Consider the following 21,661-nt stretch of genomic DNA (forward strand, 5'->3'; position numbering starts at 1 on the left):
CCTGCCTCCCTCCCCGCCGGAAGCAGAGGGCCCGGAACACCCCTCTGTCGCCCTCGTCAGGCATGGCCGTCCCAGGCAGGCCAACGGTGGCTGTACTGACAACACTGGAGTGAGAGCACGTCTGTCTTACGACACCACGTCACTCTGATGGAGAAATGTCTGGCTTCCCTGGCTCCCAGAAGGCTTGCCCTTGGCTTCTGGTAGATCCGTATTTCCTTTCCCTTCACTAATTACTTCAGTCCTCTGAAGTCTTTCTTTTTTTGAACACATCCTTTAGATATTGTCAATTGCAAAAAAAAATTGTTAAACCCATAATATGCAAGAGATACAGGAGGACGAGGATAACAAAAAGCCAGGGTCAAGACCAGAAGAGAAGCACAAGGTCCTTAAGAATTCAGAGGAGAAATACATAACTCATTGTTGTATCAGAGAAGCCTCACACAGGAGTTCCCATTGACCTTCGGCCTCGGGTGGTGGGCGGGCAGCGGCATTCTAAGTAGGGAAAACAGCAGCGGCAAGGGCATAGCAGTGGGAAGCTTGAAGCGTGTCCGTGGCACAAGGAAGCCAGTCTGACTAGAACAGGGGTCGGAAAACTGGCCCACGGGCCACATTCAGCCAGCTGCCTGGCTTTTTAATCTTGGTTTAGTTTATGGCTTATGAGACCAGAATGGTTTTCATGCCTTTAAGCTGTTGCATTTTACATGGTTATACCAAGTAAGTGTATAATACTATCAATTTTACCTTAGTCCACAAAATCTAAAATATTTACAGTGTGGCCCTTTAAGAAAAAGTTGGCTGACCCGAAGAGCACTGGGAACTCAAAGGCGGGTAACGCGAACCGAGAAGAGCACTGGGGCCCTATTGTGAAAGACTTTCAAATGACAGAAACCCAATTAGCGTAAGGAAAAAGTGGAAGTTAGAAACTTACAATTTTGGGAAATCTCAGGGTGGATCTAACCTTGAGCACAATTGGATGCAGGAACACAAATTATTATTTCACTTGGCTCTTCTCTCTCTCTCTCTCTCTCTCTCTTTTTTTTTTTAACTTCATTTGCAGACAGATGTTTGACATGTAATGGGAAAAAAGATCTTTGGTTACCCTAAGCCAGCACATTTAGGTTTTGCATTCAGAAAGAAGAGCGTGCATAATACATTAGACCCCATAGACGGACCATGATCAATGACATATCCATCCGTGGCACAATCACTGTGGCCAGGGGAGGAGGGGTACCACGTGCCTGTCCCTGCAGTGCAGTGGTGGGACACCCGTATCCCTTGGGGTGGGGAAGAACTTCTGCAGATGAACTGGAAGAAGAGTGAGAAAACTGGTAGGCAGGAATAAACTGTAAATACATATTCCACAACACCAGGATAAGGAATTTATTCTACGTGCAGTAGGTAATGGGGAGTTCGTGAGCAGGAAATTGCTATTCATTGAACAAATACTTATTGAGTTTTGTGTTTAGGAAGTTCATGTAGTTACAATATACAGTAGGATGGATTAGAGTGGTAAACTGTAAAGAAACCAGGCTAGAGATTCTTATGATAGGTTAGAAGGCCTTGGTCTCCATCCTAGGAAGCCTTGAAGGGTTTTAAGGAGAGAAATGACAAGATCAGATTTGCACTTTGAAATGATCACAAGAATGGGCCTTTTAAGCATCTGTGTTGAAAATCTTATTTGCACTTTAAATTTAACCAGTAGCTCAAAGATTGTCCAGAGTTACTTGGGTCTATCACAGATTTGAAAAAAATAAAAAATAAAAATTTCTGTTTTGTAAGATCAGAATTAGTAGTGCTTTGCTGTGTCTATTTTCATTGACTTGTCAGTGGGTATTTGGTTTTGGAGCAGAAGAATGGGAAGAGAATATGAAAATCATTTTCCTTCAGTTTGTTTTTATTCACAGATGTTAAAACTCTTTTTTTTTTTTTTTCTACTGGAAAAGGTGACTTTGCTGGAAAATCATTTAAGGTTTTTTCCAGTCAAGTCAATAAGCTCCTCAGAACCAAATGAACAAGGGGTGAAAGTCGCCGTGAAGCCCAGTGAGATTTCATTCCTTTATTGCAACCTGGGCCAGCCATCATAGAACACGAGTGTCGTCACAGAGAAAACGCGCGTTTTGTGTGCAGCCAGCCACACTCAAGGAGCAAGACCAGACACGGCAGATGTAAATGGAGTATAGAAGACGTTTGAGTAGGCTGAAATCAGATCAGAAACAGTTTTCTACATGTTTAGACTATTGAATAAATACTAGACTTAGAGGGAAGTCAGCTGTTTGCTTGGGGGAGAAAAAGGAGAGTCAGAGACTATTGGTCTTTTCAACAAAGGTTCATCTCTCCTTATCTGTCTGCCTCATATGCTTTTCATGGTATCCGGACCAAGGTTTAAGGGTTGCTGGAGTTTAACTTAATCATCCTGGGTATTATCTTTAGCAGAATGCTTTTCTATTGCTGAGCTGAGAGTTCTAAACATCGTGAATACAATATTTTATTAAATACAATACGTGTGTGAACAATCTGAAATATAGTATTTTAGGCCCCTTTCTCGAGGTATCTCCTTTCCCCAGGGCTGCTTTTACACTGAAGTATCTTGGGCCACCCCTGCTAATTTTAGATACTTCTTTGTTTTCAGGAGTGGTCATTTAGATTCTTATTAAATCCTTTTCCCTCCTTTTCCTCCTCCTAGTCCAAACAGGAAATATTCCCTGAAAGCAGACCGTATAGAATAGAAGAGTATGCCAGATGGCCAATGACTGCGAGCCGGTGCTGCTAACATGCTCTCCGGCTTTCCACATGTGGCTCTGGGTGTCCTCCCTGGCCTTCCTGTGCCCGGTGAAAGGAGGACACCACCAGGTTCCTGCAATGTAACTCAACTGAGATTAAAGGCTTCAGTGGAGCCGACATGAGTTCCCAGTGAGGAGAACAGGGTGGAAAGATTCGTTCTTATATATGGAAGGTGCTCGATAAATATTTGTTGATTGCATTTGACTGAAAAAGAAGAGACACAGTACAAACAGTTGGGAGCTGCTGACTGTGTTATGCAACCGAAACCACAGATGGACGCAACGAAGGCCCAACGGTCACTTTGCCCCGTTAAACAGCCCTCCTCTAGAGAATCAAAGTAGCCATTTGTATCACTAGGAAGAATGTTTTTTCTATTAACATTTCTTAGTGTTTGGGGTATAGATCAAACATACTAACTGAAGAAAATGTGGAAAATATTTTAAAAGCACAAAGAATAAAGACTACCTTTAATCTCATCACCCAGAAAATGCTGTTAATATGTTAATATAACTACTGTCCGTAAGTATGTTTTAGACAGGTTTACACATATTTTTTGTTACACAGAAAAGTGCATGAAATGTAAATGTCCAACTTAGCAAATTGTGATTTAGTAAACACCCACATAACCATCACCCAGGTTAAGATGTAAAGCATTGCCAAGGCCCCGGAAGTGCCCACATCTCCTGCTTTCTCCTTCTCATAGCTCCCTACCCCAGCAAAGGTCACCACCAATCTGATGTTTGCAGTAATCAGTTCCTTGTTTTTGTTTATATTTTTACCTCTTAAATACAAAATTTTATGTTCAATAAAGTCACTATAAACACTGAATTAGCAAATACTGAACCCTGGCTCCTGGGGGCAATACAGGGTTAGGTTCCAGTGAGCCTCTGGTCACAGTATTTTTGTCAACAGATCTATACCTAACCTTGTGTTATGTGTGTTCTATTTAAAGACGCCTTATCTAATACTGTTGTTGATTCATTAACGTTGATCTCACCCCCAACAGCACTTTACATCATGCCTGAGCAAAGCTTATTAAACACATGTTGTGTCTGTAAGGCACATCATAGCCGCCTTGCACGTCGGAGCACTGCGGAGGCCCCTTTGTTCTGCCTCGGAGGGGAAGGTGCACATTGGGTGATTCAGGTTTCTCATCACTCTGCATGCATCTGAGATGACTGTGAAAGCACCAAGAGTATTGATTCTGGGATTACAAATACATTTTAGAAAGTATGGGAATTCACAAACACAGAATCTGCAAATAACAAGGATCAGCTATATGTATCTATATAACGCGAGATTTTATTTAATTATTTTGACCCTGGCTTCCTTTGCTCAATAGTTTTAAGAGTCATTAATCTGGCTGAAGTTCATTTATTTTCATTGTAGTAAAGTACACCATTGTATTAACATACTAAAATTATTTCTCTGTTCCATTTTTGCTGATCTCCTGAGTTGTTTCCAGTTTTTACTTTTATGAATCATTTGCTCTACACATTCTCATCCACGTCTTCCAGGGCACATGCCATAGGGCACATGTCTGGTGGTGGAACTGCTGGGTCATAGAGGATCATATCTTTGCCTTAATTAGGTAAGGCCAAATTGTTGCCCAGAGTGGATGTGGCAATTCACATCCCTCCTCTAGCAAAATATAAGAATTCCAGATGTTTCACATCTTGTAAACACTCGGTATTTTCAGCATTTTGAAGTCAGCGATTTATTCTGGTGAGCGTGCAGGATCACCTTACTGTGGTTTTAATCTACATTTCCTGTATTACAGAAAAGGTGAGCACCTTTCCTTTCACATATTTCTCTTCTAAAGTCCCTTTCCAAGTTTCTAGCCTGTTTCTTACTTGGTTATCTGCCTTTTTTCTTAGTGATCAGTAGTTCTTTGTACAGTCTGGTTACAAGCCCTTTGTTTATTTATATGCTGTAGACTGCCTTTTTATTCCCTTTTAATGTGGTCTTTTGATAAATAAAAGTTCTTAATTTTTATATAGTCGAGTATATCATAATTTTCCTTTATGGTTAGTGCTTCTTATATCCCGTTGGATAAATTCCAGACCCAAATTCCCGGAGTTATTCTCTTCTAAAGCCTTGACTGTTTTCCTTTGGCATTTAGATCTATAATCCGCCTGTAAGTCTTTTGTTAGATATGATAGGAGGTAGAGATCAAGTGTCCGTTTTTCCATACAGACATCCAGTTATCCTAGCACCATTTATAGAAGAGTGCTTTACACTATTATAAAAACTCGAATAGGATAAACAAATACGAAATTAAAAAGTGAATGTCCAGTCCATGCCTGTGTACGCAGCTCCCCATTCCCAGCCCCTTGAGGCAGTTACTGTTTCTTGCTTATAGATTTTAAGAATAGTATTTAAACATGCCTGCATTAGAATGGTGGCTTTATGTTATGCCTCAGGACAGTCCAAGAGTGACTCTAGTAGCACTATTGCTTTCCTTTTCTAAGTTACAGTGAATGAATTTGGTTTCGCAATATCTTCGTTATATAGAGAACAAGTGTACTGCCCTCAGTTTAAGCTAATAAGGAGGTACTGGGATTTCTCAGCAACCATTCAAATCTTTTGAAATAGCAAATGTTGCCCTTATAAACTCTTTGCAGTGCCCCCAAAATGCTTTAGTGTTTCCTTGTAAATAACTTTATAAAGCTTGAAATTTTTTGTATTTGAAAAGAGAGTAAATACATTTTAAGAACCAATTCTGATGTTCCTGAAACGTAGAATTGAAAAAGATTGAGGGACTCCACTCAGGTCTAATGGGACCAAATACTATTCTCGGTAAATATCGTGAGCCATGGGGCCCAGTGCAAGTGTTTGGCCTTTTTAACCGCACTGTCCTTTCTCTTGAGGTTTTTTTTCTTCCTGGAATGAGTAATTGAACTGGAAGTGTGTCCAGGCATCTTTACTTTTAATCCAGAAGGACTTATATTTACTCTACCTTACATTTCTGTAGTGTTCCACATGAGAGGGTTCAAATTATTGACTTGGAGAACCTTACAGACAGATGACAGATGCCCCATTCTAAGATTGTGAATTTTGCTAAAATCATGGAATTATTTGCCATTCCCACCACACTCCCATCTGAGTTTAAAATTTATTTGAAACTTACACATTAAAAGCTGGAAAACAGAACCACTGTACTGTAGATTAGTGGAATGATTTTAAGAGCAAAATTATTTAAAAACTATTTTTAAAACAACTGCCTATAATTGCTAAGGCCTTAAGGGTATTTCACCAGTTAATCTCATTAAAATAAGAATCAGGATTCTGTCACTGTCTGAGTAAAAATGCATGTTAAATTTTATTAGATGAGGTGAAAGGGTCTGTAAATACTGTGCACTCTAGTAAAAGAAAAGAACCCAGAGCAGTGCAGGTCAGGAGATTGGGACGTATATCAGATTTTTGTGTTGTAAAAGCTTCAATGGCCACATATATAGAATATATGCATTTAGATATTCAGGAAATCGCAATGTCTTTGTGTCGTTCGCTCTGACTGAGCACCGTCCAGTTTACCAGTGTTCCTTTTGACCCTGTTTCTAGGCTGAGGTTTGATGTCTCTCCCCTTTTTACGGCACCTTGCTCAAGACATAAGGGATATTTTCCAAGGAAGAAGAATTCACTTATTTGGGATTAGATTCAATAGGACTTTACAGATTTTCCTGGAAGTTTCTCTTCTCTCTCATTATAGGAAGGGATGAAAAAATCTGGAAGCAGTGCCCTCTGGACGAAGCACCACCCTTGGCCCAGGCCTCAGTGGGAAGGGGGGCTGCTGGAGCACGTGGTCAGCCCGTGCCAGTGCCACCCCGGGCCCAGCCCTAGCCTGCGGCCCATGACAGGAAACCTGGCCTGCAGGGCCCAGTCTACTGCCTGGCAGAGGAGTGAATGCCCTTTTTGACTTCTCCATGGCACACTGCTGGCAAAAGATTCTTTGCTACCTCATCCTCCTGCCCAGTCATGTCTCCGAGTCCTAGAGTGAGCTGGCCCTCCACGCCGCTCCCAGGTCTTGGGGCAGCCCTGCCATTTGACCAGGGCTCTGCCGTCCCCAGGTTGTGGCTGTCTGCCTCTCTTGTCCATCTGCCTGTCTCCTTCCCCACATGACCTTTGCGGCAGAATGCCCTTTGGAAAATTAAACATTGCTTCTAGATGGAAACAGGACAGGAAGGGAATTGTATTCATTTTCGCATTATTGAACATGCTAGGAAAAAGAAGAGTCCAAGGTAACCTTTATAAACTGAAAAAAGTCCACCTAATTTTTTTTGATAATGCTCCATGCTGGCAGGCCAAGCTGAGAGGAAGAGGCGACCGAGTGCGTTCGCAGAGGGAATGCATTGCAGAAGAGCCTTTCTGAAAAGCTGTTTGCTAGGATGTACTGAGACTCTTAAAAAAAAACAAAAAACTTCCAGCCTTTGACCCAGTAATTTAACTTCCAGGAATTTATGCTAAGGAAACAATTGGAGACACAGTCAATGATCCTCAATAAGGATGTGAGTTACGGCACTGTTTATAAAAGCTAAAGGGGATCATAATCTGCATGTACACAGTAAGAGAATGGTTACATGAATCAGGGTGTACCATACAGAAACATACTTTGTAGCCACTTTAATAATATATCAAAGGCTATTTAAGGACGTTGGGAAATGCTTTATGAAGTGACAAAAACAAGCTTCTTATGTATGTGGTATTATCCCCCCCAAAAGGAGGAAATACACCCAGATGTTAACAGTGACTATCGGTGGTGTGAAGTTCGTATGATTTTAATGCCTTCCTTGCTTTTTGGTATTTTCCAATTTTCTACAAGGCCATTTATAATTTTGAGTATCTGAATTTAAAAAGATTCACTTCTTTGGGCAGGTTACTGATCATCTTGTACCGACTCAGGTTTTACCGACTATGGTGTGGTGGCCACAGAGGGTCTGCCAGTCCGGGTTCCACGATCAGCCGGAGCCTGTGCCGGTTCAGCCGTGTCCCAGCCGGTATGCCAGACGTCCCACTGCTCGAGGGAGTGACCGCAGAAGGGTGTCAAGCTGGCACTGTTGCCACACACTGTACTTGAGCTGTCAGCCACAACCCTGCGTGCTGCCAGGCCTTCGAACCTTATCTTCCTGAACTGGTGTTTCTTCACCGTCCAGGGAATGTCAGAGAAGCTGGCTAGGGCTGTCTCACTCCTTTTGAGGACACTGTGGGCCAGCGGACTAAGGCTGATGCAGGCCTTCTAGCTGATTCCGAACCAGACCAGCCGCTGTTCCTTCCGTGCTGAGGTTCACGCTGTGCTGTTGCCGTCACCGGGCCTCGGTGTGAGGGATGCCTGGACCCCGGGATGTGCAGGGCCAAGTCTATGCTGTGGCGTTCAGCTCAGATACTCCCAGCTGGACTCTGAGGATCGGAGAAAGGCCTCAAAGGGTCGTCTGCCAAAAATCATAGTTATAAAATGATTTCTCCTATCCTAACCTCAATCACATGTTATCATTGCCCTCATTAGTGGGAAAAGAGTTTGAGAATTTGCTGTTGGAGGTTTCAGAGCCAGTAGTGAAATTCCCCATTTGTTGTTTGTTTTGTTTGTGCTGTTTTAGGGGCGAGGTTTTTTTTTTGTCTGCAGTTGCCATTTTTGAGTAACCTATAGCCAGACACTTCTGTACTGGCGAAGGCGCGATTATCCAGAGAGGCTTGGGCCATTATCCTCATCCCTGTGCATCCTATTTCCCACCGGTATGTTTTTTGAGTTGCATCGAAACTAAAATACAATGTGCTGCTCTCTGTTTCTGGGAAGAACATTTGTATGTTTACAATCGTTCTGCAGGCGTCAGTCATCGTGGCATATAAAAATGTTTGGTATTATTCTTGACAGTGAGTTTTGACCCTGAAGCTCAAATCAACAAAAGGCATGATTCCATCTGCAGCCTTAAAAAAAATCATAGAGGTTCTGTGGAATATGCATTTCACTGTTACACTAACACATAGAGGTAATAAATTTTGAATTGTGGTCATTCTATAGCAAATAAATGTTATTGCCATGACTAAAACCCAAGCAAACAAGCAAAAAATCTATTAGCTGTTAGAAATTACAGTTTATGCCATAGCAATACTCCGTGGATTGAAGAATCAGTTCTTATAATAGTTGTGACTACCCTGCATTCCAGCCGCACCCCCAGATAATCTCAGCGGTGTTCCACTGGCCAAGAACCACTTGGATATCCAAGGATGTGGGAAAACACTCAGAACCCATATTGTATTCATAGAACATGCTCCCAACTATGCGTTTAGCCAAAGGCATAATTCTTGGTACAGAGGAGATAGGAAACGGGAGGTGTTTTCTACTTAGAAAGCCACTAAGAAGATAAAAAAGAGACCAAAAAAAAAAGTTTTTAGGACCTTTTCATTGTGCTGTGCTGACCACTGACCAGAGGAAGAGATTGGGTCCCTGGGCTGGGCTGCTGTTTGGAAGTCGTGGCCGGGCCTTGGGGGCAGGTGGGGAGAGGCCCGAGAAAGCCAGGCCTTTGCTGCCGGCTCCGACTCCGGAGGAGAATGAGGACTGCACCATGGAAACGAGGCAGCGCCTTTGCTGGGACTCGGGCAGAGTCACGGGGGAGCAGGTACTGAGCTAATAGTAGAGACTCACCCCTCAGCTGGGGAAGCTTGCTGTCTTGTGTTGCAGTTGTTTTTTAATCTGTCCCATCTTGTCAAATACATCGTAAGCCTTGCAGTCAGGGACCTTGGCAAATGCTGAGTCGAGTTCCACCTGCTGTCTTGGTTGTACCGTGTGCTCGATAACTGGTCTTTGCTGGATTAATTAAGAAACACAGAAAAAAACCATACTCTTTCAATTTAATCTCTTCCATTATATGAATTCCATCTGTTCTGTGAATCTACCAGACAGAAGACTAGAGGTAGGATTGGGGATTTTGCTGGAATTTACAGTATGTTGAGTCTTAATGAGTCGGTCTGTCTCTGCATTCCCATTTTCCCCGGCAAATGTGGTAGGCCTCTAAAGGGAACTCGTCGGTCAGTGGCTAAGATGACTTGTAGCAGTATATTCTGCAAGGAAGCTTGGCACAGCACAGAGGGGCAGAGCAAGCCCTCCGGCCCCAGCGGCTGCCCCCTGTGGGAGCAAGGGCCCTGGTCTTGGAGCCACGGGGTTGGGGTCTACACCCGGGCCCTGTCCCAGGCTGGGTATCTCCAGGCAAGCCTCATTGGCCCCAGTTTCCACAGCTGTGAAGTGGGAATTATTATAGTGCCTCTTGGCTTGTTGTGTGGTTTAAGTGAGATTCATGAGTTTACTCAATAATTATCTATTGAATACCTACAGGCACTATTATAGTATTGGAGATGCAGCAGTAACAAAACAGGCAAACACCTCTGCTCTCCTGGGATTTATGTTCTAGAACTATAATACACATAATGGCATTTAGTAAATATTTCATTCAGTTAGTTCAAGGATAGCTGATGAATCTACACAGTTGGTTTTTACTGTATGTTTCCATAGAAATTAACGTTGTAACCATAGGTAATTAGGGCCATCATCGGGTCTCATGGCTCAGTTGTGAATGTCCCATTAAGGAGGACATTAACCCATCCTTGCTGAGTCCTGCTGTGTCTCCGAATCTGCGTCCCCGAAGCTGTGTTGCTGTCATTGCCACTTCTGTGACGTGCTTGGAACAAACCGTCCAGCAGGCGGCCGAGGCTCGGGTATGTGACTGCGTTTTCCCAGTCACTGGTCTTTGCATGAACTGTGACTCCGTACGATTTTACAGAGTTGCTAAGATGTTTGCTTGCTTGTGTAATTTGTGGAAGTAAAGTCGAAAGACTAGTAGCATGTCCAGTTAAAATCCACAAACCCTGTATTGGTAATTACAACTTTTCCTCTCCAAACGGTTGATCGGCCACCCATCAAAGAAGAAAATGACAGATGGAAGGTTTCAGTTCCTCAATTTTTCATTGCCTTCCCTCTGGGGCTTTCTCCTTGAGCCTCAAAATGCCCCAAATCCATGAAAAGACAGATCAGGCCTGGAAAGCAAGCCTCCGAGGGCCTGCGCGCCGCCCGTAACGGCATCCCCTCGCCTGAGAGGTGAGCCGGCCCGTCCCCTCCGCTGTCATCCCGCTAATGCAGTCTTTCTCTGGGTCTCCAATGGCGTACAGCCCATTTAGTTAAAAATGTAAACAGGAAATTGTTTTCTGGCTGGATGGCCTGTGTGACCCAGAAAAATGGTCGTTTTGCTGAGACACAACTTTAAGAACACAGAGCAGTGGAGGCTGAAGAATGGTTGTCAGTCGCCCTGCCCGACCGGGGCCCGGCGAGAGGATACGGGTGCAGGAGCTCCTGCTTGGGGTTCAGGGCGGTTTTCACTGACAGCCAAAGGCACAGTAAACATGACCAAAGAAGCCCCTGTCGCCAGACAGCAGTTGTTCTGCAGGGCAGAGACATGTTCACGCCCCAAGGGACTAAGAGCAGGCTTCACTTGGAAGACATGGAAGTCTGGCCCGGAGAAGCGTGACTCGGCACTGCCGCCAGCCTGGGTGTCAGGGCTGCTGTGCTCCAGCTCCCCGCCTCCGGCCTCCCGTGCACGTTCCATGCTCCCGCTGTGGCTCCCCCATGTGCTGACGAGTTTCCTGGTTGTTATGTCTTGCAGCCCCCCGAATCCAAGCCCAACTTCACCCCTCTCGCCATCCTGGCCCCTGTTCTCGGCGCCATCCAGCCCTATGCCCACCTCATCCACGTCCAGCGACTCATCCCCCATCAGGTCTGTGGTTTGTTCGGTTTTCTGTCGCTGCCGTTGCTCTCATGGGCTCGGTCCTCTCTCCATGCAGCGTCCAGCCTCCTGCCATCCATGCAGCTTTGTTCCCTGCCATCCAAACCTGCACTTGCTTTTTGACAGGCCAGAAGAAGCGGTTCGTGGAGACTCCAGGTAAACTCATGGGTGATGATCCAGCGTTCCTGTTTATCCAGAGCTGGCCGGGCACCACAGGGCACCACAGGGGCCAGCCTCGGCCCTTCTGTGATTCCAGAATAAGAGACTAAAGCCGGGAGGGACCTCTCACATGGCCCAGCGTGGCTTTTCCACACCCTTCGGAGCCCTTTCTCTGGTCTCTGAATCAATGCGTGATGCTGGAAGTTTGGGAAAAGAGTGCCTCTGGAATGGGCTCCTGTTTGATTGCTCTCTAAACCATGGAGCTCTCTGTGCTTTGGTATAAGATATAACAGTACTGAGACACCGACTGGCCTTCCCTTCCCTCATTTTTATCAGGTAGCATCAGGCAACATTTGTATGTGAGGTTGGGCCATCAGCCGTGAGCTAAGACTAGACCACTGGGAGAGAGATGAATGTAACACAGATAAAGGGCTAAGATACGAAGCAATTTCTCTTTAAATTGTTCCTGGCTGCCTCCTTATGCCCCATGTGCTGCCAGGAATCATCAGTGCCCCCAGCCTGCTTCCGTCTCCATGTGTCATGAACCCTTGACTTTCCGGGGATCGGGCAGCACCTCTTTCTGAGGGTTGACCGAGTTCCTCTCCCCGAAGGCAGTACTATAATTTTCCCTGCATTGATGATGTCCAAACTTAATTCTTTGCACCTGAAGTTCTCTTAAGTCCAGGAAAAGAGTTAATGAATAAAGATCCTGTAGAATCCCTCCACTGTGTAGGTCCCAAGCATGTGTGTCTCAAGCTTAGTCTGTGCTTTCAGACAACCAAAATGTAGAATCCACTTTCAAGTGTCATAAGCATTTTGGGCCTTGGCAGTATTTTCTCATCCATCTTTTTCTCATAGCTGGCTTTTTCCTAAGGAGTGGGTCCAGCAGAGAGGCATTAATAATTTATAATACTGAGTCTCACTTTAAAAAAAGAAAGCCCTATGCTATTTATATGCAGACACACACACACAGATACATATGTATAGATAAAGCTGTATTGTTCTCCAGGCACTCTCATATCTATCATTTCATTCTGTCTTCGTGTGGGAATGAGAGGAGAAATGGCCTGAACCCTAAAATAGAGAAAGAAAACTAAGGCACAGAGAGGTGACTGGCACATGGTCACATGACCAGAGGAGCACCAGTCCAGATTTCAGGCTTTCTTGCCCACATCCCAGCACCCTGTCCTCTAAACATAAGGGTGACCCCAAATCTAGGTTTCCGTGCAACTCCCCGCCCCAGAGTCTGGCCTGCTCTTCTAGGTTTTCTGTCTAGCTTTGCACTGGAAGATGGGAAAGATAGCTTTTCAGTGTATTATTTTATCCTCATCCAGGAATAAGGTAAAAATTTAAGTCATATTTTCCTGGCACTCAAGCTATTTCCTGATTATGTCTTAGGCATATTCTGGGTCCTTTGGGAGACATTAACTTTTTTGGACACCAAATATGGCATGGATTGTTCTGGTTAGATCACTAATTGCCACCAGGAGGACCTAAACCAGAGCGAACTCCAGGGACCAGAGACAGTCACTTTGCAGAATGCCTCACTCCCAAGAGATCTGGGCATGAAGAGAAGGCGGCTCTTTCATTTTGATACCAGGAAGTAAAACGTGGAAAACACTGGCCACCTGGACAGAATGGGTTAGGGGACTGAGGATAGTAGAGTCATTCAGCTGAAAAAAACTGAAATGTACTCCCTGCTTTGAGGGTATCCACTTTTTTGTGTCTCTGAATTTTGGGGCCCTGTTAACTGTGCAGTATCTCCATTCCCTTCCATCTCCCCAAATAATCCCACATTTTTTTCTTTAGCTACTCCGAACTCCCAGAGTATTTCCAGACTGACAGAGAACAGAGGCACTAGAGCCTGCTCGCCTGGCGTGTCTGGGTTCACAGTTACTCGGCACTGGGTGCTCTGACTGTCATTAGAGGAGCACCCTTTGGACGATGCTGTCCACAGCCCCTTTATGAAGCTGCCGTTTTGAAATAGGAAAGGCAGAGGAGGGCTTGGAACTGGCCGTCCCTGAGCTGAATATGTGTGCCAAGGTGGGCACAGAGAGGGACTGCCGGGGAGCTGCCCATCAGAGCCAGGCAGCCCAGAGGGCTAAAATCCCCCAACTGCTGTTGCAGTGTGCGGCCAAGAGGTGCAGGCATGCACCCACTATTCAGGTTCGCTGGGCCTTCCCCCAAATCCACTTCCAGATTGTGAAGCTTCAGATTTCCTTTCTTGGGCAGAGCTTTTAAAAATAAATACTTAAATTGACCTAACGAATGGTTCCATGAACTTCTACATAATGTCTCCTCTGGAAATGGCTTCCTGTCCCCAGTTCAGAGCATTTTTAGTGCTTGTTAGTTCAAGCTCAGGCATGAAGATGGCTTTTGCAGCACAGCAGAGGAAGGGTCCTGGAGGAATATTTCCTACGTGTGTCCCTTTCCTTTCACTTGCACCCCTAGAAAAGGTCTCAGCCCCAAACCCATAACTTGCATTTATTCATGGGCCTCTAGAAATTGTAGCAAATGAAGTTCCTGCAACCTGCCGGTCTCTCTGGCCCCACCTCCCTGCAGTGTCGTACAATGGAGAGTGGGTTGTCATTTTGCAGGGTTTGCGAGGGCATTTGAGGGGAAGGCCTCTGAGTGCTTTCCTGGCCTCGTGCCATGCTCAGAGGCGAAAATTAAAAATGAACTAGCAGAAGGTTCCAAACTTGCCCATGCCCTTGAAGGCCCAGCTGAGGTCTGAAGGGCGCCGTTACAGAGGCAGCCGGAGGCACCTCAGGCTCTCTGTGTCCAGCGTTGAGATGCACTGTGGACAATACGGAGCCAGGGAGCTAAAAAACCAAAGATGTTTGGTGGGGATTTTTTATATTTTAATCAGAGCCAAAGTCTACAAACAAAGGTTCTGTGCTCCCAGGGTCTGTTTTGGTAGGAACCCTACCCAAAGCAAACTGCTCATGGCTTTTGAGAGGGAGTGTGGCATGGGCCACTAGACTTGTGGGGCTGGCATGCTTGCTCTCTGGGTAGGGTTGCCAGATCTAACAAATAAAACAAAAATACAGAGCACTTAGTTACATTTGAATTACAGATCAACAATAACTGATTTTTTCTTTTAGTGTAAGTATGTCACACGCATCAATTCCTGATTGACCTGAAGCTCACATTTAACTTAGGTGTCTTGTATTTTATTTGGCAACCCTAGTTCCAGGGAGCAGGAGTGGTCCCCTTAAACACACTCCCCCTGTCATTGCTCCCGTCTGTGTGCACAGCCTAAGGGGTGGGAGGAGGTCTCCAGGCAAGAAACGGTCACAGACTGTCACCTGTCACTCTGAGGAAACACCAAGGCCCTTTCCTGACCTTTGCTTTTATTTTTAATGTGCTATTTTATTGTCACTTCATTATCCAATTCCAAAAGCATAATGTTAGTGGAAGATTAGTCCTCTTGAATGACAATCTTGGACGCCTGAGACCATCCCCTTCACTTTGTTTCTGCCAGGCACCCCTGCTGGCTTCCCTGGCCTGCCCCTGGCCTGTCCTAGTCCCTTTATTTCCTGAGGTTGATAAGTAACCTCCATGAAAATCCAGCTTCAGGGGCCTTGCCTCAGGTGATCTTTCCCTCACCTTTTATTTCCCCGTCCCTGGTCTCTCTGCTCTCCACCCACCTGCCTGCCCTGTCCTCAAGAGACAGTGACCCTTGAGGTCACTGTGAGCGGATTCTCCTTCTGCCTCCCCCGTCACGACAGGATCTACCTGCCGATAGGTGTGGCTTTGGGGCTGTTTGATGCTTCTCACAGCCAGGTGTCTCCTCCTCTCTGCTCCCCACCTACTCCAAAAAAACAACCCCAACATTTTTTTCCTCTGCGTAAAGTTGCACATTAGCTGTTTGGTCCTCGTGGCCAACACATAGATTTGGGTTAATTCCATCACGGAATGTGCCCCTTGCCCTGAACTTTATTCTGACTTTAATGATCATTACCCAGGAAGAGCTGTTTTCCAGTTGGAGCTGATGAATTCTAAAGGCTCTTTCCTTCATTCCCAGCAGACCCACTTCATTTTTCTCCCACTTACCCAATTTTCTCCCACCTGGCCATCATCTCTTGGCTACTAGAAGACCAGAGAGAACAGTAAGCTGTATCCTGGCAACAAATTCTGGCTGATCATCTGCTCTGACCCTTCTGCACACCAGACCTTTTAAGCCATCTTTCCTTAGTTTGCATGGACCCAAGACTGAAAGTGGTATTTGCCTGTCCCGGGTGTAGGTTTGCACCCATCTATGCCTCCTCTTTCCCCAATGGAAGCTGGACTCTGAGAAATAACAGTTCCCTAATGACCCAAGGCCCCTGCCCCTTCTGATTCTGTCCGGATTTACCTGAGACCAGCCATTCCACAGCTAGATCTCATTTTGCCGCTTCAGATCAGCGCACCACGGGAGGTTTAGCCTCACTGGCTCCTGGAGGCTCTTCGTTAGTCAGATGAAGATAAAGCCAATAACATATATGCTTTGAATAATTTTCTGAGCCAGAGGACCTATTTGCTCTTTTGTTTTTCTGCCCTGGAGTCCCTAAATATGTTTCCTCAGATGGCTTGGTGCGAGCGGCAGATTGCTTTTGACAAAGAGCCAACTTTTGACTGTTAAATGTCATTTTTCTTATGACCCTCAGGAAGTCCGTAGATCCTTTGGACCTAGTTTGATATCAAAGCGCATACTGATAGGAGGTAATAGGATTTACCAATTCTTACAGCTTACTTCTAGAACACAGCAATCTGTAGCCCTTGGGTCAAATCCGGCCCACCATCTGTTTTTTATAAGTAAACTTTTGATGGAGCACAGCCACGCTGGTTGGTTTACGTGTTGTCTGTGAATGCTTTTACACCGCAATGCAGAAGTGAGCCATGGCAACAGAGGCCGTACAGCCCACGAGACCTAAAATGCTTACCTGGCTCTCGACAGAAAGACTGTGCCAACCCCTGCTCTAGATGACAGTTTCTCAGCCCTGGTGGCACACTGGAGTCCCTTGAAGAGCTGTATCTGCAAGTCAGGGTAGAATCCAAACGCCATGTTGTCAAACTCTCCAGTTGATTCTGACGCACGCAGAGCCGCTGTGAGCACTCGTTGGCCTGAGAAAGGCACCACAGCGCACCACACGCCCTCTGCCTTCTTCCTTCCCGCACTCTCCATGCAAGTTCCCGTGCACACGCATGCACACACGTGTGACACTGCTCGCACACACCCCTGTCTATTCCCTGCCCTACCCTGGGGGTCAGGGAGTTCCAGCGCTGGAATCCTGCTCCACCAGCCCAATGAGAAACAAGGAACATCTGGGAGAGCTAATGTCAGCCCGTGGCCTGGAGCCGACCCCCGGCTCTGCTAGAATTTCTCCCTTCTGCCTCACTGAGAATCGCCAGCTCGGGCCAGTCTGCTGGGAGTGTTCCCCAGAGGGACCTGGAAATTCCTTCCTGCCCCCGCCTCCCTCCGCCCAAGCTACCTCTGCTCCAAAAATGGAGTCCCGCCTTCCCTCCCACCGCTCAGCTATCCTGATGCCTAGGTTAAGCTTTAACTTGGCACACGGTGACCCCACAAGAAGTGTGGTTTATTGGGGCTTACCGCTCTTCTCTGACTATTTCACGTTTTTCTCCGGTGACCTTTGCAACTTTTCCGCCTCATGTTTTGCCGTCTGGCTGCCTTGTCAGCCGCTTGCCGCGGGAGAGGACCAGTTTCAGGGGAGGGGAGGAAGCGAGGTTAAATACCCGGGGCTTTCAGAGAGTTTGTTAAAACTTTCTAAATAAACGCGTGTTTCCACACAGCACACCATTCCGGAAGGCGAAAGCCCTGTATGCGTGCAAGGCTGAGCACGACTCGGAGCTCTCGTTCACGGCGGGCACCGTCTTTGACAACGGTGAGTTTCTCATGCCCACCCCAGAGATGTGGGCGGCGGGGGTGGGGGGACGAAACAAATAACTGCAGCCTCCCAGTTCCTGCCTGTGGAAAACCTCCGTGGAACAGGGAGGACTGGAAGAGTGTGGCTGGGGAGACATCTCTTCCCAAAACAAGAGCCACGGCGGGACTGGGGGACAGAGCGAGCGGACAGTGCGATGGCCCTTCCCTCTGGCAGGAGCAGTCGCACCGAGCTGCTGTGCGTGTTACGTGCAGTGGTACCTGCTCAGGACTCAGCCCAGCACCCGGCATGGCGTTGAGAGCGCAGGGGCTGGACAGTGCCTAGGAGACAAAGGAACGGGGAAGAGAGGGATCCTGCGAGTGGTCAGAGGCCAGCATGGAGACGAGGCCACAGGTTCTGTGCCCGTCTTCCGCCTGGCTGCAGTGGCATTCACTGCCCCCAGCAGACACGGCCGATTTCCGTGGAGGCTGGGCCTGGGGGGAGCTCTGGGCCCGTAAGCCGTGCTGCATCCCGGCTTGTCCTCCCCCTAACTGCTGGGGGCACAGAGGTGGACCCCGGGGTCAAACCGCCCCACAGGCAGGCCCCAGCGATCCTGCACAGGCTTCCTGGTGGGAAAATGGATGCACAGCACCTGCCCCATGGAACTGGGGGCTCGTACTTGCTTGAGGCACCATTTTCTTGTTCCTTTTCCTTTGTTTTCCTCCCTTAAAAACAAAAGAGGTTTTATTTTTATGAAGTGAGAATTGATGTCATCATTTGTTATAACATCATTTACCTGAGAGAGAAAAATCTGCAGAAAAGCCCAAGTTTCTTTTACAGTTGAGACTTTCCCTGGATGAAGTTCTCTGGGATTAATCTTTCTGGGTCCCTGGGTAACAGGGTCCATTTAGTTTGCTCAAAGGAGGGAGTGAAAGCAGCTGCTTGTTTCAGGAACTGGATGTTTTCTGAGGCTTCCTTCTAGATCTCAGTTGGGGTTAGAGCAAAATTCTCAGGCAGGGGTGAGTGCACATTAACCAAGCTCTCCCTGCCACAGCCAGGCAGCCCCACTTCGGCCTCCAGCACACCTTCTACCAGCTGCCCGACACCCAGAAACACAGGGCGGCCAAGGCTCCCACCGAGGCCTGGGGAGCCTGAACCGCAGCGTCAGGTCTCAGTTGGGCTGCTTGCACCTATGTGACCTCAAGCAGTGACAACTTCTCTGTGCCTCACTTCTCTCCTCTGTCACATGAAGATAAAGAAGGGTCACAATCACAGTTTTTCCTTTCCAGCTGGTATGACCCAGACAACTGCTAATGTACTTTCTCCACCATAAATTTGCCTGCTCTGAATAGTTCATGTAAATGGGATCTTATAGTATGTGCTCTTTGTAACTGGCTTCTTTCACTTAGCGTAATATTTTCAAGGTTCCTGCGTGTCATAGTACCTAACAATACTTCATTCTTTTTTTATGGCTGAAAATATTCTATTGAATGGATATACCACATTTTATTGATCCATTCGTTAGTTGATGTGCATTTTGATTGTTTCCGCTTTTTGGCTGTTTTGAGTGATGCTGCTATAAACATTTGTGTACAAGTTTTGATGAGGACATATGTTTTCAATTCTCTTGATGATATGCCTAGAATGGGATTGCTGGGTCATACACTAACCCTGTATTTAACCACTTAAGGAACTGCCAAACTGTTTTATAAAGGGGTTGTACCATTTTACATTCCCACCTTCTAACATTTTTTTAAGTTATTATTGATATACACTCTTATGAAGGTTTTACATGAAACAATGTGGTTACTACATTTACCCATATTACCAAGTCCTCCCCCCACCCCATTGCAGTCACTGTCCATCAGTGCAGTAAGATGCCACAGAGTCACTACTTGCCTTCTCTGTGCTACACTGTCTTCCCCATGATCCCCCCCCACACCATGTGTACTACCCCTGAATCCCCTTCTCCTTCCCTCCCCAACAGCCCTCCCACCCCTCCCCTTTGGTAACCACTGGTCCCTTCTTGGAGTCTGTGAGTCTGCTGCTGTTTTGTTCCTTCAGTTTTGCTTCGTTGTTATACTCCACAAATGAGGGAAATCATTTGGTGCTTGCTTGTCTTTCTCTACCTGGCTTATTTCACTGAGCATAATACCCACCAGCTCCATCCACATTGTTGCAAATGCCCATCTTCTAACACTTTTAAGTCTCCTTTTTGAAGTAGGTTAAATAACTAACCAAATAAAGAAAAGAAAAGATATCTAGATGGTTTTTAATTGCCACATCCTTTCCTTCCTAGCAGGTCCTATGACCAGTCCCACCCTACGACTTGGTGGTCATTCTCAGTCCTGTGAGCAGAGAAGCAGGTCTGACGAGTCAGAGGCCGCACGCCTGCCTCCCCGTGGCCGCTGTGTCGTGGCAGAGGTCACTGACACTGGTTTGTTTTTAACCAGCAATGCCAGTGACCTTTCACATTCCCTGAAGAACAAAAGGCTAGATTAGACCTCAAAGAAAACACCTCTCAGTGTTGACTGAGCAGCAGTTGAAGAAGGATGTGACAAAATGCTAATCCAATTTTTAGATTGGTTTGGCTGATAATATTTATGTCTGACTTTTAGAAAATGCTACATATTCCTCCTCCCTTCCCCTCCGTAGGAGAAACCTATAGATTTCTACAGGAGAAATCAGGTGTTAGAGGAGAAAAAACTATTTAGGCAGAGAGATCTTTTTCCTGCTTCTATCTCTTATTAGTTTTTTTCTGGAGACACCACAGAGGGCTGCGAAAGTCGGATGCCCTGCAGCTGTCAGATGAAGTCATCAGACCAATCAGAAGCAAGTCTATGAGTGGCAGGTTTAGAGTCATTTGTAAAGCCGTGTGTATGTGTGTCTTGTCTGTTTCAGGATCAAGAAGAATGAGTGAGGAGGAGGAGGAGGGAGGGGCACGCCGAGGGGGAAGCCTGTTGCCCATAGTGACTAAGCTCCAAGCCTTGGCACCCCAGGGTCCTGCGCCGCAGGCCTGGAGCGGTGCACAGCCGGCCTCCGCGCAGCGGGGAGTGCATGTGCAATACTTGGAAAGAACCCCAGTGGCAGCCTCTGCCAATCTACTAGGAAACTGCCCTCCACCAAGAGCACCTCACGCAGTAACTGGAAGGGGAAACAACTCGTGTTCTGAGGAACATTAGTCATCTCAGAGCAACATGATTAGTGATACCTGGAAAATTCACATGGCATTCACTAAGATTGGGTTCTTGGGATACTTCGATCCAGATTCGAGATGGGCTAGACCCACTCACCCCTGGGTGCAGAGAGCAGCAGGGGCTGAGGAAGGGTGGCCCTGGGTTCCCTTTGTTGATAAAGAACATGCTCAGCAGTGCGCAGGGAGCTGCGCAGGCAGTGGGGTTGCGGGAGAGTTCCCTGGCAGTCTTTCAGCCTCCCCATTGCCTCCCCACCCGTCTCTACTGCCAGGCCCCCTCACCTCTACCAGGCTTTCCCCTGCTGCCCAATGAGTCTTACCGTGTCTGCCCTTGCCTCCGCCTTCCATTCTCTACATGGCAGCCAGAGCAGTCTTTGAAAAGTGGAAACCACATCATGTCATCTCCTGCTTCAGGTATTCCAGGGGCCTCCTGTTGCTCTTAGAATTATTGATAAGAATCTCCACGGCCTGGTGCCTGTGCCCTGGCCTCTCTCGCACACACTCGATATACTACAGCCTCACAGACCTTCTTTATATTCTCAAGTAGGGTTGGCAAATTATGACCTGCCAGTAAAATCCAGCCCAATGCCTGTTTTTGTAAATAACATTTTATCGGAACATAGCCACCCACACCTTTGTGTTTACATATTATCTGTGGCACCTCTACGGCAGAATTGAGTAAAGATACATACACACTGATGACCTTGCTCTTTAAGGAAAATGTGCAGACCACAGTTCTGAAACCCCACAAGCTTTTCCCCACCTCGGGGCCTTTGCACTTGCATTACCCCCCGCCTGGCTGGCTCCTTGGGATCATTTAGGTGTTAGCTTTTTCAGCTCTTCCACACCTACCCATATTCCATCCCAGTTTATTTCTCTCCCCTCATCATTACCTAGAA

The 21,661-nt window shown here is 46.5% G+C and overlaps 1 protein-coding gene across 7 annotated transcripts in view; it reads left to right on the forward strand.

The window, feature by feature from the left end:
- Positions 1–21,661, forward strand: part of ARHGAP26 (Rho GTPase activating protein 26) — a 427,146-nt gene that overhangs the window by 395,952 nt on the left and 9,533 nt on the right. For 2 of the 7 annotated variants that reach the window (XR_005026783.2, XM_036895143.2), the window contains exons 21-22: positions 11,427–11,537; positions 17,499–17,590. Coding sequence is in view for 6 of the 7 variants with exons in the window: in XM_036895143.2 (XP_036751038.2) it covers positions 11,427–11,537; positions 17,499–17,590 (203 nt within the window). In the remaining variant the exon portion in view is untranslated. Of the gene's footprint in view, positions 1–7,680; positions 8,723–11,426; positions 11,538–17,498; positions 17,591–17,806; positions 18,310–18,623; positions 18,796–21,661 lie in introns of those variants that run through there. The other 5 variants (XM_057491032.1, XM_036895133.2, XM_057491033.1 and 2 more) reach the window with 5 other exon arrangements.

This window comes from Manis pentadactyla, chromosome 13 (genome assembly GCF_030020395.1).
Source record: "Manis pentadactyla isolate mManPen7 chromosome 13, mManPen7.hap1, whole genome shotgun sequence".
Lineage (NCBI taxonomy): Eukaryota > Metazoa > Chordata > Mammalia > Pholidota > Manidae > Manis > Manis pentadactyla.